At 34.6% G+C, this 14,822-nt stretch overlaps 1 protein-coding gene across 1 annotated transcript in view; it reads right to left on the bottom strand.

Moving 5' to 3' along the window:
* Positions 1 to 6,142: 6,142 nt before the first annotated feature.
* LOC126248642 (protein artichoke) overlaps positions 6,143 to 14,822 on the bottom strand; it is a 191,114-nt gene continuing 182,434 nt past the window's right edge. Inside the window, exon 13 of the mRNA XM_049949825.1 lies at positions 6,143 to 9,377. Coding sequence (XP_049805782.1) covers positions 8,996 to 9,377 — 382 coding nt within the window. The 3' untranslated portion in view covers positions 6,143 to 8,995. The remainder of the gene's footprint in view (positions 9,378 to 14,822) is intronic.

Below are 14,822 nucleotides of genomic sequence, written 5' to 3'. Positions count from 1 at the left end.
AGTGCACAAATGGTTTAATTCGTACCTAACTGGAAGAGTGCAGAAAGTTGAAATAAGTAGTTCTCATAACATGCAAAGATCAGCACATTCCTTAAACTGGGGAACTATCAAGAATGGGGTTCCACAAGGTTCAGTCTTGGGTCCTTTGTTGTTCTTATTATATATTAATGACTTGCCATTCTATATTCATGAAGAGGCAAAGTTAGTTCTCTTTGCTGATGATACAAGTATAGTAATCACACCTGACAAACAAGAATTAACTGATGAAATTGTCAATACTGTCTTTCAGAAAATTACTAGGTGGTTCCTTGTAAATGGACTCTCATTGAATTTTGATAAGACACAGTACATACAGTTCTGTACAGTGAATGGTATGACGCCATTAATAAATAAAGACCTTAATCAGAAGCATATAGCTAAGGTAGAATATTCCAAATTTTTAGGTGTGTCCATTGATGAGAGATTAAATTGGAAGAAACACGTTGATGATCTGCTGAAACGTTTGAGTACAGCTACTTATGCAATAAGGGTCATTGCAAATTTTGGTGATAAACATCTTAGTAAATTAGCTTACTATGCCTATTTTCACTCATTGCTTTCATATGGCATCATATTTTGGGGTAATTCATCACTGAGGAATAAAGTATTTATTGCACAAAAGCGTGTAATCAGAATAATAGCTGGAGTCCACACAAGATCATCCTGCAGACATTTATTTAAGGATCTAGGGATATTCACAGTAGCTTCTCAGTATATATACTCTCTTATGAAATTTGTTATTAACAACCAAACCAAATTCAAAAGTAATAGCAGTGTGCATAACTACAATACTAGGAGAAAGGATGATCTTCACTATTCAAGATTAAATCTAACTTTGGCACAGAAAGGGGGGAATTATACTGGCACTAAAGTCTTTGGTCACTTACCAAATAGTATCAAAAGTCTGACAGATAACCAACAAGTATTTAAGAAGAAATTAAAAGAATTTCTGAATGACAACTCGTTCTACTCCATAGAGGAATTTTTAGATATAAATTAAGAAAAAAAAATATTTAAAAAAAATAAAAAATAAAGAGAAACAAAACAAACACAAAAAAATAAAGTTGTTATATTAACTTAAGTATGTTGTTAAATTAACCTAATTATGTCATGTATTGGAAAATTTGACTCGTTCCACATCATTACGAAATATCGTATTCATGATCCATGGAACTTGTATTAATCTAATCTTCTACTTTCTGCTTTCCAGATATGAAATATGTCACTGAAGGGTTTTTTCCCTAATCGAGCAATGTTTCAACTTTTTTAACTGTATTATATGGTACACACAGTCAAATGTTTTTCTTCAATCACAAACAAACATTTAGTATCCTTAAACTATTGTTTAGCCCTGTTAGTGCATCACACACAAAATAATAAATTATATTTTCTATGGATAACACTTTATGGAAGCTGAACTGAGAGGCTGGATGCAAATTATGACTAGCAAAATGTGGCACTAGTCTCTTACACATTTTTTTATCAAAAACTTTTGAACACAAGCATCAAAGAAATTGGCCAATAATTGACAGCATCTACTTTCCCATTTTTAGGGTTCTTTACCTCAATCGGTAAAGACAGAACCCCTATAGTATCCCTTTATTGTCTGCCTGTGTGTCTGATAATTAAGAACCCTTTTTCTTAAGAATGGGTAAAGGTATCAAGTTGAAATTTTTGTCTCATGTTACGGTCTATGATTCTCTATGTTCCCATAAATAGTTTAAGCTTCTGAGTCAATGTAGCCAAAAGACATGGCCATTTTGCCACATATTCTGACACTCACAAACTAAACCATTAAAACCTATAGAAGAACACTGTGTGTGTGTGTGTGTGTGTGTGTGTGTGTGTGTGTGTGTGTGTGCGTGCGTGCGCCTGGGGGTAGGCTAGAACATGCAAGCTGCCAAAGTGGTGTCCAATAGAAAGACTTGCACCAGGCCATTGAGCCACATGAAATTATTATTATTATTTCTTTCCTTTCTCAGGCGTGATGTCTGGTTAAAAATGGAAAGTGACGCAGACCTTGATCAAGTGTGACTTCCTTTTAACTGTATGGTATATGTTATATTGCATTTAGGAACTTTCGTGTAATTGAACATGTATCAATAATTACAGATTTCTGTAGTTGTATATATAAGTTTTGATGTAGCTGTATTGCATTGATGTACTGGTGGATATTGTGTGGTATGACTCCTGTAGTTGATAGTATAATTGGTATAATGTCAACTTTATCCTGATGCCACATGTCCTTGACTTCCTCAGCCAGTTGGATGTATTTTTCAATTTTTTCTCCTGTTTTCTTTTGTATGTTTGTTGTATTGGGTATGGATATTTCGATTAGTTGTGTTAATTTCTTCTTTTTATTGATGAGTATGATCTCAGGTTTGTTATGTGGTGTTGTTTTATCTGTTATAATGGTTCTGTTCCAGTATAATTTGTATTCATCATTCTCCAGTACATTTTGTGGTGCATACTTGTATGTGGGAACGTGTTGTTTTATAAGTTTATGTTGTAAGGCAAGTTGATGATGTATTATTTTTGCTACATTGTCATGTCTTCTGGGGTATTCTGTATTTGCTAGTGTTGTACACCCACTTGTGATGTGATCTACTGTTTCTATTTGTTGTTTGCAAAGTCTGCATTTATCTGTTGTGGTATTGGGATCTTTAATAATATGCTTGCTGTAATATCTGGTGTTTATTGTTTGATCCTGTATTGCAATCATGAATCCTAGCGTCTCACTGTATATATTGCCTTTTCTTAGCCATGTGTTGGATGCGTCTTGATCGATGTGTGGCTGTGTTAGATGATACGGGTGCTTGCCATGTAGTGTTTTCTTTTTCCAATTTACTTTCTTCGTATCTGTTGATGTTATGTGATCTAAAGGGTTGTAGAATTGGTTATGAAATTGCAGTGGTGTAGCCGATGTACTTATATGAGTGACTGCTTTATTTATTTTGCTAGTTTCTGCTCGTTCTATAAAGAATTTTCTTAAATTGTCTACCTGTCCATAATGCAGGTTTTTTATGTCTATAAATCCCCTTCCTCCTTCCTTTCTGCTTAATCTGAATCTTTCAGTTGCTGAATGTATGTGATGTATTCTATATTTGTGGCATTGTGATCGTGTAAGTGTATTGAGTGCTTCTAGGTCTGTGTTACTCCATTTCACTACTCCAAATGAGTAGGTCAATATTGGTAGGCCTATAGCATTATTATTATTATTATTATTATTATTATTACTATTGTTTAACGTTATGTTAAACTGACACATTCAACATCATTACCAAATGTTGTATTCATGGTCTATGGAACAATTATTAATGTAATGTACTGTAATTATCTATGCACATAACTAGCAAACCCAGCAATGCTTTGCAATTTCTGAATATGTATGGGAATTGGATATACATTTTAAACTTGTGTCCCCCTCTCTGCCAATGATTTCCTCCCCCTCTCATTGTCCATCTCCTCCTCCTCCTTCCCTCCCTCTCTCTGTGTATCACCTACGACTCTTCATCCCTCTCTTTGTCCATTTTATCCTCCCCTCTCTATATGTCCATTTCCTCAACCCCTCCCCCCTCTTCCCTTGTCCCCTTACCACTCTCTCAGACCTTGAGCCTTGTTTATTGTTACTGCAAACAAAACCTGCATTGTGAATTGAAATCGCCTCAGATGAATGGATAACTCAGTTGGTATCATTGGTATATGGAGTATGAGAAAGAGCTCTCCAGCTGCTGAATCTGAAAGGATAGTAGCTTCAATGATAGTATTCCACATATTTTTACTCTGTGAATCAGTAGGATTTCAAAGTATTGGACAATTCAGACTCCATGGTAGCATTCTGATCATAAGCAGATAAACCATAAGTACAACTCCCCTGTTTTCTGTAAAACTGATGGCAAGGAAGAAAATAAAACAGCACATTGCTCTGTATCCAATTTTTGTTTGAAATCATATGTAAGGAGAAATAATATATATGTGAGAAAAAGTTCGCTATCGTAATTGCAACTGCAAGAAAGAAACCGAAAACACAGTTTCACAGCATAACATAGCATTTTCTTTCTCACAGGCTGTACATTGCCTTTCAAAAAAAATTATGGTCTATGTCTGTCTGAACGTTCATTAGAGTATTGTGTAAAAATTTGAAGTAAATCAGTCCTGTACTTTTTGCGATTTTTGGTAGCAACATTAAGTAACACCTTATCTTTATATAGAAGCATAGACTAAATTTATATGGAACTCTCAGAATGTAAGTCCTACTCACATGTGCCCAGTTTTTATAATGTTGTTTCACTAATGAGTATTTCAGTCTCTCAGGAAATTGACCACACCTGGAAGACATATTGCACAGGTGACTGAGTACAGAACTGATCTATGGTGTACTGATCTTCATGATCCTACTTGATACTTCATGAAACTCACAGAAGTTTTTATTCTTTAATCATTTAATAATTAATTTATTTTCATCTTTCCTTGTTCCCTGCAGCTACATGTGAGAAAGATTTTTGGAATACAAGCTTTTATGAGTTTTGTGTTTTTACCTGTACTTATAAAATGTTGATTTAACTTACCATCTGTTGATTGATTGATTGAACAGTTAATGATTGTTAAATATTTTTGTATGGATCTGGTGGAGTACTTACAGTCTCATTCTGACTCAAGAGAGGTGTAATATTTTGAACACTCACCTTCTCATGTGATACTTCTTTCACTATTGACCATATAGTTTTAATTTTCTTCTGAGAGCTTACTATTCTCTTGATGTAATTGTTTGTTTTGGCCTGTCTGCTGACATTCTTCAGCATTTTGAACTACTGTCTGGGCTCTGATTGTCCTTCATATTCTGATACACATCCTATTTCCTCCTACATGATATCCTAATGCTGTTAGTTATTCAGAATGTCTGCTTATTTGTACTGCATATCAGTCTGCAAATCTTAATGGGAAAGCACTGTTTGAGCAAGTGATAAAGGTTTGGAGAAATTTATTACATTTGTCATTAAAGTTGTTCTGTAAATTTCTTGCCAAATTTGATCTTTAATATTGGCTGTAAGTGTCTGCATTGTAAGTGTCCTGATATCTATAAATCTTTTGTTTACTACTTTGGGATATGTCCCTGCCTTAATTCCTTTCAGTATTGCCTCACTGACTTTTGTGAAATCTTATTCTCAGTGAAATTTGACTGTGAATCTTTTTCTTGTTCAACAATGTGTGTGTGTGTGTGTGTGTGTGTGTGTGTGTGTGTGTGTGTGTGTGTGTGTTTGTCTTCAGACTTGAAACTTGAAGTTTTCAGAGACACACCCATGCATGTGCTATATGTAGAGCATTTCCATGACACTCTCATTTTCTCCTTTGCATCCAAAGAATGAAATGTCTCTCACTAATAAACAAGCAGTTTATAATTAAAGTATTTTATATACTAATGTGTTACAACATCCAGAAGATTTCTAATCATCATGACACCAGATGTGGAAGCCTCTGAAGTTATGTCAAGTATTTGTATCATTAATTGTTGTCATAAGTGTTGTGTCCCCTGCAGTTCTATATGTCTACATAAACATATTCATGTCTTCAGTTTCTCAACTATAGAATTATATGTGACAGTAACACTATTAGTAATAACAATAATCAAATATAAAAATAAATACTACATATTTACTTCAGTGTTATTAGTTGAGGAGAAACAAATGAATACAGACAGTCATTACATGCTCAGTTAACAACAGTATTTTGAGAATTTCCTTGAAAAAATGCTGTAAGTACTGAAGACAAGTTCCCGGAAACAAACTTCTTTATTCACTTATTTTCCATTCACAGTTTAAATACTTGTTATGTACACAGTAACAGATATATGTACAAATTAACAATAAATTACTGATACAGTCATGTACATATTTGAATATTCTACATTCTGTAAAACTTTATAAATACAGCATACACTTTTATCAGTCAATTACAATTTCTTTACAAACTATATGCATTATATACAAACAGTAAAGTACTCTCTCTAAACAAACTGTAACCTTTCCGAAGACTAGTATGAGTTAAATAATAGGTAATAATAGCTTCACTTAAAATAGTAAGAATATGATCAGATCCTTAAGTATTTTTATAACAGCTTGAGCTTTGCCTGTGAGTATATTGCAAATGACAACAATAATTTTTTTTTTTATTTACTGAGACAGTCCTCCTATAAAACGTTCACTGGCATTTCAAAATATTTGTTGTAAATCATTTTAATTTTCCCCACAAATTGGTACTGAATAATATTTCCTTGTTCTTATATTGAGATTAACACGTATTAACAACATTTCTGGCACTGAATTAGGTGCACTAGTAGGCCTATACATTTCTTCCAGCATGTAGAAAGTATTAGGAGGTTTGAATTAAAGTTTAGCTACCCACAGAAGTCCAATGTGGGCTGTAATTATCAGATGGCAGTGAAACTTAGTGGATATTCTAATGCATTAATGCAGAGCTGATTTATGCTGGAAGAAATTAGTTCCAGGTTTAGCCACCAGTTGCAAATCTGGTACTATGAATGTGAGAGTGACGTATAGAAATTTTTCCTCATGTAATGGATTAGAAGTGGGTCTAGGTCAGGAAAGGTCAAACAAGTGAGAAAAGCATAATGTCAATTTTACTATTAAGGGCCTGTACACTGTTCAGCAGTATGAGCACCGGTGGCATTGATGAGATGCTGTACAGGGTCAGATTTGCACCTGGTGGCCAAAATTGAAACTTTTTTTCCAGTGTAAATTGGTTCCGTAATAATGCATTAGCCATACAACAACTGCAGCGCAAACTCAACCCCTGTGAGTAGCTGCGCTTTCATTATAACCAACTAGTATCGTACATTATATCAATTATCCTCTAAATCAGAATGAAACTGCATGGTAAATGTCACCCTGAGCAGTTTCAATTACATGTGTATAATTATGTTAAGCAAATAAAATCTCCTGCAAAAGTTGGGCAGTGGTTACAACAAATAAACCAGAGTTGTTCATTGTTGTACAATTTACAACCTTTGTATGTGTCAGTAACAGATGTTTTTTCATATTACAGCCACGATAGACAGTGTATCACAAAAATATGTTTACTCTCTCTTCTACATCCAAACAAATAGTTTATGATCCATCACATAATGAAATGACTTGCAAAAGACCATGTGACAATATTGTTTTAATGTTATCTCATGAGGAGGGAAATGTAATTATATTAATGTGCAAGAAAACAAGATGACTTATTAAATATGTAATATCATTGCTATTTTCAATTTTTAGAACTTGCTACAACTGAACAAACAGCAGGGGGGGGGGGGGGGGGGGGTTACCTTGAATGTGAAAAAGTGCTATCATCTCTGAGCTCTAGATGATCTGTCTACTCCACTTTTATATCATCTAATTTCTTTGTAACTTCCATTGGTAATTATCTGCTCTACTTTGATACAGCAACAGAAAAAAACCAGCTCCAACTTCAGCTCCTTGTTATGCTTATCATTACAAGTGTTTTTAGTTGTAACAAAGGCTGTCATATATAATTTAAGGAGTTTCAGTTGAGGAAAAACAAATACATACTGGTATAGTAAGATGGGTTGGTTAATACTGACTGTCATGAAATGCCAGTTCAAATACAAATAATAGAAATACCCATATATATATTTTCTCTACCTCTCTTTAGTAACAAAGTGCTAGTTTCTTTTTAATGCAGCTTACTTCTTCTATCTGAAAAATAATGTGATAGATTTAGAAAATTTGAGGTATTTTATTCAGAGCCTGGATTGAGAAGGACTTTTGAGGTGTGTGGAGTATGTAGGAGAAAATGAGCACTCCATTAAACTAGGTTCTAAGTAACCTGGCTGTCCTTTACTACTTCTCACATCTTCCTCTATTTTCACTATGAAGAAGAAAATAACAATTATAAATGCAAGGATATCTTTTTATGCATTTATTTTATTTCTGTATTTGCTGTAATAAGTGATCTAACTCTTGGATGGGTGTACGAGCCTGATTACTCTAGATTTTACTGTGTACATGTGAAGGATTTGAAAAATAGAAAAGCATACAGCTGACAGGCTATGGAGCACTTAAGTTTATATGTCTCCTTTTTGTACCAATCTACATAAAAGATATGTTACAAATTCATCAAATCCATATGTGATTTTAGTTTCTAAAATAACAGTTGTCATTGATTAACAGCAACAATAAATGACTGAACTATCATATTCATTCCTCTTTAAAATATTCTTATGAAAGTCTTCTCCACTTGCCAACACTGGCAGTTTAAATATTTTCATGTATAGCATAATATTATGTTCTGTAACTGTTACGTCAATCAACAGAGAATTTTGCTGCTACCGAGTTTTACAAAAATGAAGTTCATTAACTGATAAATATTTTCACCTAGTGATTTACTTTTGCTTGCACCAGATAGATTAGAGAAATAATAAGTATTTCATCACTTTTACCTACCAGCTAGTCACAATAACAGATGCACATATTAATGTGTAATACTTTTAAGTACTTCCTTCTGTTTATAACATATTCAGATTAAAAACTTTCAGTAATTCTTTCTTTGGAGATTAGTTGAGGCATTTCATCAGAAGAGATAGCCTACTTTCATCTTTAGTCTCAGATTAAGAACAGTAGCTTCATTTATTTCTATTATCAGCTATCAGCCATAGCTTCATTTATTTCTGTCATCAGCCCTCAGCCAATGCAAACATTTTGACACAGCTGCATGTTTTGTTATGCTTCTAATTATCTGTTAAGTAAATAAGGTCAAGAATTAACTTGTATCTTAAGCTGATGCTAGACAGCCTTTTAAAGTTCATAAAATCAATGGGATACTACTGAAGGCAAAGATTTAAATGAATTTTATTAATCAAGAGTATGACCAAACATTGCCAGAAAAAATGTCTTTGTATAATATGGCTATGTGACAGATCACTAACATATTATCAGAACCTGAATATGGCATATACTGCAAAAAGTAATAATGTCATAGTACTTGGTAATTGAAGTGCTGCTGATAAGGCACTAATAGAACCATCCATAGGAACACGCTCACACTGACTCATCCTCCATTTACGAATGTTCCCTTCACTGTCTCTTGCTAACAAGCACATTTGTAGGTCACCATGTCGTTTGGGTAAATCTTTCACAACATAGCTACGTGTTATGTAGGATAAGTCTTTCTCAAACAAATTCTGTACAAGTAGGTGTTGATTAGCACTTTCATTTGATTGCATATTAGGCAGATCTCTCATTAGCAAGTGAAAGTCACCAATGTCTTCAGTACTTGACACATACCATGCCAGGCTAAGGTCACCCTTTTCATTCCTAGAATATAAAACAGAATTTTGTAAGTTGATAACAAGAATTTGTGTAGAGCCTGAAAGACATACAGAATTTAGTGTATATTTTAAGACAGCAACATGTGAAACATGGTATTTGACTATAATTATGACTGGAGTTGGGAAATAGTTTTGTTTAAAAATGTAATTAAATATTAGGTTAAATTCAAGTTCATTACAGTTCCCCAGTGTTTCCAGCCACTTCAGAAGATACTGTTCATAATATTATCATTCTCTCTCTCTTCTCCCCCGTCCTCTTTTATTTTTCTTTTCTTTTTGAAAAAAAAAGAAGACACTGCTATTTTACAGTATATTACTGTATTTTTCCTGTAAAAATCTATATTTTGTCTTTTGTGCTATTATCAAATACTATGATAAAAGTTCTTAGACCATTATCGAGTACAATGATAAAAGTTCTTAGATCATTAATACATCATACCTGCTAAAGTGAGCTCAAAGCTGACCTTACCAGATATGTAGTATTAATGGTCTAAGAACTTTTAGCATTATAATTGACAATGGCATTAAAGCTGAAACCTAGATTGTACAGAAGAAAAATACAGTAATATACAATCAGATGGTGATCTATTCTTTTGGAAAATATTGTATGACTCTGACTCTGCACCATCGAGTACCATTCTGTCAGTGTTTGTTAATTGTGTAATTGTTATAGTTTCAGTCAAAGATACAACATTGTTATAGAAAGTAAATGAGGACTATTTTATTTTAACTGTGAATAATACAATTTTAAACATTGAAGATATGTCTTTTATGTGCCACATTTTCACAAAATTAATTCTGTATGAATGAATGGAGAAAAAGGTTGTATACAAGAAATAATGTAATAATGTAACTTGTAATTTGAAATCAATCTCTCTCTCTCTCTCTCTCTCTCTCTCTCTCTCTCTCTCTCACACACTCACACTCACACACACACACACACACACACACACACACACACACATTAATCATTCACATTTGTCAAGAAGCCTGCCTCCTGAATTTTTTCACTCACAGAAGAATGTTATAAACAGAACTGTTACACATAAGTGCTACACTAACAGAGTGAGTATTTCAGAAATAGTGTTGGATATTGCAAGCTTCTTGTTCATAATGTTTGTCATATAACAAACTAACTTTCATTCATTTGATGACTTAAGACTGTCTTTTTACTAGATCACGCAAATTGGTTTCCAGCTACTCTGATAAAATCTACCAAACTGATATAAAAAACAGCACGTTCAAGTTTCATGTAAGACATCAAACATAAACATATACTAACCCCTTCAAAAAATGGCAACACTCAGAAAGAATGGCCTCAGTAATCCACTGTCAAATGATGATTGGAATTGTGCTTCAGGAATAATTGCATGAGATTGCAGAGAGATGTCTTTTTGGCTCAAACAGGGAATGTTATCACAGTTGTGCATGTGTGGAAACAGTGGACAGAAGAAGACTGTAGACAGCAACATGTGGATATTGGCCCACGCAATGTGACCAATGCAGAGGATGATTGCAATGTTGTCTACATGACCATAACTGATAGTGTGGAGCACCACTGGATGAAACATGTGATCTTGAGTTTCATGTAAATAGAGCAAACTAAAAAACTACTGCAAAATCAGGAAGGTTGTACAGCCTGAGGTACTGCCTCTTCTTCAGGCTATTAACATATAACATTTTAGCATTAAAAGGTCCAACCACATGTCAAGCAATAGTCAGAGAAGTACAGATAATGCCTTCTCAAATGAAACTGGAGAAAATTCCTCTCTGCAGATTCCACTCCTACCAGATTAAAACTGTGTGGTGGACTGGGACTGAAATCTGGAACCTTTTCCTTTTGTAGGCAAATACTCTACTGACAGAGCTACCCAAGCACAACTCACAACTGACCCTCACAGCTTTACTTCCACCAATACCTCATCTCCTACCTTCCAAACTTCACAGACGTTCTCCTGCAAAACTTGCAGGACTAGCGCTTCTGGAAGAAATGATATTGCAGAGGCATGGCTTAGCCACAGCCTTGGGGATTGTCTTCAGAATGAAATTTGCACTCTGCAACAGAGTGTATCCTATATGAAACTTTCCAGCAGATTAAAATGGTGTGCTGGATGAGGACTCCAGCTCTACTGACTGAGCTACCTACCCAAGCATGACCTGCTCTCACAGCTTTATTTCCACCAGTACTACTCCTCCTACCTTCCAGAGTGAAAATTTCATTCTGGAAAGATTCCCTCAGGCTGTGGCTAAGCCGTGTCTCCCCAGAAACCTTTTTTCGAGAAGTGTTGGTCCTGCAATTTTTTTGGGAGAACTTTTGCGAAATATGAAAGGTAGGAGATGAAGCCATGGCAGAAGCTGTGTGGGTGAGTTGTGACTTGTGCTTGGATAGCTTAGTCAGTAGAGCACTTGTCCAAAAAAGGCAAAGGTCCTAGGTTTGAGTCCTACTTCAGCATACAGTGCACACTCTGCTGCATACAAACTGTAGTGGGGGACAATCCCTCAGAATATATCCAGAGCCTCTTTAATTCTATATCACAACACATAAGATGTGCTCTTTATAGTATCTGCATCGGTCAACTTTTGTCATGTGGAGCCAGTTACATCATTCTGAATATTTAAACATAGATATCAGGTACAGCTCTGTAATCCCATTTATTAGTGTATAGTCATTTGCCTAATCTTTGGACTAAAGTCAATTTCCCTCATATGTATCCTTCTTCGTGGAGCAAAATTTCACAACATTTAGTGCATTTTTTCTAGTTTGAGCCCATGTATCAAAGTAATATTGATAAAGCATTGGCAAAAAATGATACTGGCAGTGTACATTCAAGAGTTAGAACATTCAAGAGTTGGAAAATATACAGCTAAAATATTGAAATATAATCATATTTTACTAATTAAGTCATAAACAGTTAGCAGAAATACCTATAAATATATATAATTATGTAATTTTGTGATTTATTAATGCATCTGCAATCACAAGTTGTTCTATGAGAGACCTAAATACCTGTTTTTGCATTACTATACAAAGTTAGGTGAATTGGCACTGCAGGGCGACAGTGACAGAAGTTAACATTGTGGTGATTATACCATGATATCAGAAAGGGTCACAATTTGAAAATGTTAAAGGAGGAGGTCAACTCAAGAAACAAGCAGACAGAATGTAAATATGATGACGTAGGGAACAGTCATAGCAATAATCAAGTGAAGACATGAATGACAATTTCCATAAAGGGTTGTAACCAATAAACAATGAGAAGAAAAGAAGGCATAAAAGAAAACAAATCAAGGAGGTTAAAGTATCTGTTCTACCCTCAAGTAAAATCTGCCTTCTGTTACCGACCCTGTCTTCTCCAACAAATTGTTCAAACTTTTATCAGTAAAATGGATTCCCTACAGGAAGTATGCTGGCTTCCCTATTATATGGCATCAGCTGAACTCATCAGGCAGCTTTGTTAAAACCAGAGTGTTCATTCAAGCAGATCATACTAGCATTCTGCTGGTGGAAATTATTTTGAAGAGGGTGAAAATAAACTCACCAGTACCCTTGAAGGACTATTAAAAAAACCACCATTTGAACCCACATCCAGGAATGATGTAGATCTGTATATTACATTGAGGACCTAAGAGGCAAGTAGACAACAATATATAATGGGCTGAGAAATGGCAATGAGATGATGGAAAAAATTAAGTAAACTGCTCATTATTTCAAAAGTAATCACCATAATTGCCAATACATGTATCCCACTGTGAGCCAAGACAGTCAACACCTTCATGGAAAAAGGTTTGCAGTTGCTACAGAACCATGATTTTAACCAGGCATGCACCTATTCACCTGAAGCAAATAGATTGCCGCAAGCACCTTTCTTCAGGACTTCATAAATATGGAAATTGCATGGGGAGAGGTCTGGATTTTATGGAGGATGTGTAAGGGCTTCTGAGCGAAACTTCAGCAGTGATTCAAAACAACCTTGGCAGCCTGTGAGCCTTTACACATCCTCCATACATTCACAATCTATCCCCATGCACTTTCCATATTTTTTGAGCACTGAAGAAAGACATTTGTAGCCATCAGTTTTCTTTGGATGAAGAGATGCATGCCTGGGTACAATCATGGTCCTGTGGGGAACCGAAAACATTTTTACATGAAGGCATTGACTGTCTTGTCATACAGTGGGATAAATGTTTTAATGGTTATGGTGATTACTCTTGAAATAATGAACAGTTTACTGACTTTTTTCCATCTGTCTCATTTTCATTTGATTGTCCCTTATATAGCCTGGAATAATCTGTTGTCAGAATACCAAACACCTTGGTAGCAAAATCAAGCAAACTCTCATATTCAGATACCACTGCCAAGAATCAAGCAGAAGATTTGTACAACCAAAAAGAGGAAGACGTTAAGCTAAGTTGTTCCTGGCTTCCAACAACTTACAATGGCCAACTACACTCACATTTCAGAAACATGTGATGTCATGTAGTGACGTGTGTTTACCTTGCTATGATATTTCAGTAAGTCAATGTGTGCAGTGAATCAAAGCCATGACCCAACCAAAAATGTCTTATCCAGACAGAGGTCATATGTTTGGTTTCTTGAGAATTTATTCAACCATGGAATTAAAGTCTCAGAAGTTCTAATAAGTATACATTTCACATAAACCTTTAACAAGAAACAATACATTTAAAAAATAACCACTTGTTAACACTAGAAATTTTTGGAGACTGCAATCAAGAATTTCAGTCACTTATGAACCTGTTCATATCTCTCATAAATACTTTTTGATATAGTAACATCCCATCCAAGCAAAGAGATTTAAGGAAAATATTGTCTATTTGAGACAAATTATAAACTGAGCTATATTTACATATTACGTTATAGCAGTAAATGCCTAAAGGGCAATGCAAAATGGTTTATCAGTAATTCACTGCCAGTATGCAGGGATATTTTCGAGCATATCATAAACACTACATTGTTCAATCAAAATACTTCTTCTTTATGTTAATCAATAAAGTAAAAGAGTTGACATTTCTTGAGCAGTACTGCATAGTAGGGTTGCTTGAAATAGCTGGCACTGTGAAATATGTGAAATATCAAGAAGGCTTCATGAACAACACAATGAATCACATAGTGGTGGGTATCTATAACCCACCAAATGGACAGTTGAGTCATTTCTTCAACCACCTAATAACTTGGTTGGACAGGTCCAAATAACCTCACTATAATGGGTGATTTAAATAATGATGCAACTTCCTGTAATATCAGCAAGTGAAAATTATCAAATAAATTGAATATATATACTGTAATCTTACAAATATAGTAACTTCAGCCTCCAGGACAACAAACTAATCTCCTGTATGGTAAACTATTTAATAATTAGAAAATATGATAAAAATCGTATTGAGCTCAGTAACCTAGAGTTCCACTATTACT

The sequence above is a fragment of the Schistocerca nitens genome, chromosome 3 (genome assembly GCF_023898315.1).
Source record: "Schistocerca nitens isolate TAMUIC-IGC-003100 chromosome 3, iqSchNite1.1, whole genome shotgun sequence".
NCBI lineage: Eukaryota > Metazoa > Arthropoda > Insecta > Orthoptera > Acrididae > Schistocerca > Schistocerca nitens.
The sequence above is the reverse complement of the archived record's forward strand: the minus strand, read 5'-3'. Positions and strand labels throughout refer to the sequence as shown.